Below are 3,347 nucleotides of genomic sequence, written 5' to 3' on the forward strand. Positions count from 1 at the left end.
CAAATACGTTTTACCTCAATTTAACTCAAGACTTAATTGGTAATATGAGTCAACTAGGACCTAACTTTTGCCCCAGTTGCATTATTTATCGCTCTTTTATTGTCGTTATTTTTCTTTGAATTCGGTTTTGGTTACACACTTTTTAAGTTGTTTTTCTTTGAGTTTTATTTTTTGATCACACATTTTTTTAAGTTAGCGGGAGGGAGGTACCTTCGTCTGTAGCTTAGCTGAAAAGGCGGGGGAGACATTCGTCTGTAGAGCTTCTAATAAATAATAATTTTTTTCCCTTGCTTTACTGAACAAGAGCCTAAATAAATACAGATTCATTTCATCAATAGAGCTACATTCACTCTACACTGTCAAATACATCAAAAATTCCCTCCCCCCTCCCCACTGACAGAAATTGCAAAATGACGTGTGTTTATCAACAATGAGATCAATCATTCATGATCCTTTTATATATCTTGTCCTTCGATTCACTTCCTTTTCCAACTCTTCCAGCCCCCCTACTTCTTCCAGTTCCTGCATCAATCACCATTTATCCATTGTTAGTATTTCCTCTTATGTACAATGTTGTGTAATTTTAGAATTCATAAGAACACGAAGGGAAGTGTAAAGGCACCTTAGGTCCTAAGAACAAGCCATAAGGGACACCGTTGAACTTCTCTGAATGATGAAGCTGCAAATGCAGTAGCAAACCAATACATTAGAAAATCTTATGAACAAATTTCAATTAATAGTACTTCATAAAAATCGCATTCAAGTGTGATTAAATTACCGAATGAGCTGCAGCCACCTTCCTAAGATAAGGTACATTAGCTACAGGTCCAACAGGGAATCTCTTGTGAACCAAACCATCATGAACGAACATGTATGCCATCCCAAATACTGTGATCCCTAACCCCTGCATAACAGAAGACCGCTTCATCAATTTAACGTTGAACTTAAAACGAGTTTAGACTTGATGTAAATAAAATATTTACAACTATACTCATTAATTTACACTAAGCAATAGACAGCGTCTTAATCGAGTAAAATTTCTGGAGTATCCTAGGGAAATATTAGAGGGGGACTTAGAGCAAGATCAACATGTTTAGCTATCTAACTGCTTTCAATTCATTTACATTATATGAAAAAAGAATTTTGAAGTTTATAAATATAGATTACGTCCATTATGGATTATCTTATTTTAAATTTTGAATTTGTGCCCCATCAAGATCATACTTTAACATTATTTTTTAAAAAAAAGTGCAAGCCAAATGATGACATACAGCGCCGAAGCAGAGGCCGGGAATGAGGCCTTTATGGAAGAAACCATAGTCAAGGAGGGCTATAGCTGGAACAGCATTGATTATGGCAAAAACATCGTTCAGCTCGAAAGGTCCTTCTCTTGGTTTGTGGTGTGACTGCAACAATTTAATGTAACGACAGTAATCTTAATATAAAGTACGTACTAAATTATCTTAAGTAATTCTTTTCTCATCAAGAATGAAATAAGGCATTTAATTACTATCCATATAAGTAGCACACAAACCTCGTGCATGTGCCATAAAGAGGCGTGCCATAGCGCTTTATGTGCCCACCTAGCCCAAAACTCCATTCCTACCTGAAATTCCAATTCAATTTTCATCAGACATTTTAAAATCGATCACCGAAGAACCAACTCTGCTATTTCTAGTTACTCTCTTGTTAACTATTCTAGAATGATTCAAAAATATTTTTGAAAATTTCAAACTTTTAAACCACTTGTAATTTGAATTTCGACTTATTAATGTTTCTCCAGTAATTACGGAATAATACTTTTCAACCGTTACAATATTTTTGCCGACTAATTTATTAATGAAAAAGTCCATATTGATGGTTAATGATATGGGTCGGACTTGAACAATATTCTCCTCATCGGCTAGCTCTTTTGGGGGTATGAATTAGGCCAGTATCTAATCTTACAATTACTAGCTCATAATAAGACAGAAATGGAACTTACAGCAGCACCAACAGAGAGAGCAAATGTGCCAAACATTTCGGAAAAAGGAACTTCTCCACCCTACACTCGAAACAGAAATAAAATTACAATAAAATTTAAGTCCCAAAAGAAGAAGAGTTTGGGGATTATGGAATGTTCCAGTACCTCCATTTGCCAGTAAAATCTGTAATAAACCGCCATAACAGCCATGGAAGTAATCCCAAAACTAGACATAACCGCAGCAACAAGATAAGTAAACCTCTCCGATTTCTTCCTAGCCAATTTCTCCGCCAAACGCGTCGCTGAGATCTGCTCTTCAATCTTCATTTCAATATCTTCTTCCCCAGCCTCAAATTGGGTTTTGAACTTGTCATCCTCAAGAACAAAGCAAACAGTGAAGCTGGGTCTCCTTCTACACCTCAGAATTGAGCCGAGATTAGGAGAAAACGGAGTTATGGGGTACACTGATGGGGTTGTTGGAGTGGGTTTTGGGCCGAGAAATGGGCTATGGCGGTAATAACTTGTACGGGAGGTGGACGAGAATGAAATTCTGGCGGCGGCCATGGATTGTGGGGGTGACTAAGTAGAGTCTCCTTCAAAGTTCCTAGAGCTTTGAGAGAGAGAAAGAGGAGGTGACTCGGAGTTGATGAGGGGCAATTTAAGCAACTGTGTGAGGGAGAGAGAAGGTTTTGGAAGCCAATGCAGGTAAATGCACTGGAGCCACAAGTTCTGTTTGTGGAGCGGACTCCTTTATGTGTACAAATGCAGGTAGGGTGTTTAATTTATCGATTTTTTGACTGACAAAAATAATATTTGTAATCAAATCAAAATAAATTTGATTTAGTTTGGTTTTTATAAATTTGATTTAGTTATTTTTGAGTTTTATTTTGATTTGAAATATTAAAATATTTAGCCTTTTTTTTTCATATCTGAACATTTAAAATTGAAGAATTTTTTGAGAAAAATTATTTTTTTCAAACTTGTTTTTCATTTTTAAATATAAATAACTCAACATGGATGAAATTAATAAAATAATCATAAATTTAACATAATACAGAACGTTATTAATCATTACATATAATATAATTTTATATAAATAGTTTACAAAATAACACAAAACTCATAAAAATAGTCCATGAAATAACATACTTTCTACATAAATAGTCCATAAAACAATCCAAAGTCACCAAAAGAATCCATAAAATATTTGAGTCACTAAAACAATCTATAAACAGCCTGCGGCGTATGTGAATTTGCTGTTAAATGTTAATTATCAATGTGAATTATTAAATATTATATATATATATATATATATATATATATATATATTATTTATAAAATTTTGATTTTTCGATTTAATCGAATTTATTTTTTAAAATCAAAC

At 34.1% G+C, this 3,347-nt stretch overlaps 1 protein-coding gene across 2 annotated transcripts; it reads right to left on the reverse strand.

Annotated features, from left to right (window-relative positions):
• Positions 1-267: 267 nt before the first annotated feature.
• LOC107873401 (beta-carotene hydroxylase 2, chloroplastic) lies at positions 268-2,710 on the reverse strand. Of its 2 annotated transcripts, NM_001398350.1 has the most exon segments (7): positions 352-522; positions 623-679; positions 779-904; positions 1,272-1,406; positions 1,535-1,606; positions 1,985-2,044; positions 2,129-2,568. In NM_001398350.1, coding segments are annotated over 7 exon segments (927 nt in total). In that variant the 5' UTR covers positions 2,528-2,568; the 3' UTR covers positions 352-444.
• Between the last annotated feature and the right edge of the window lie 637 nt (positions 2,711-3,347).

This window comes from Capsicum annuum, chromosome 6 (genome assembly GCF_002878395.1).
Source record: "Capsicum annuum cultivar UCD-10X-F1 chromosome 6, UCD10Xv1.1, whole genome shotgun sequence".
Classification (NCBI taxonomy): Eukaryota; Viridiplantae; Streptophyta; class Magnoliopsida; order Solanales; family Solanaceae; genus Capsicum; species Capsicum annuum.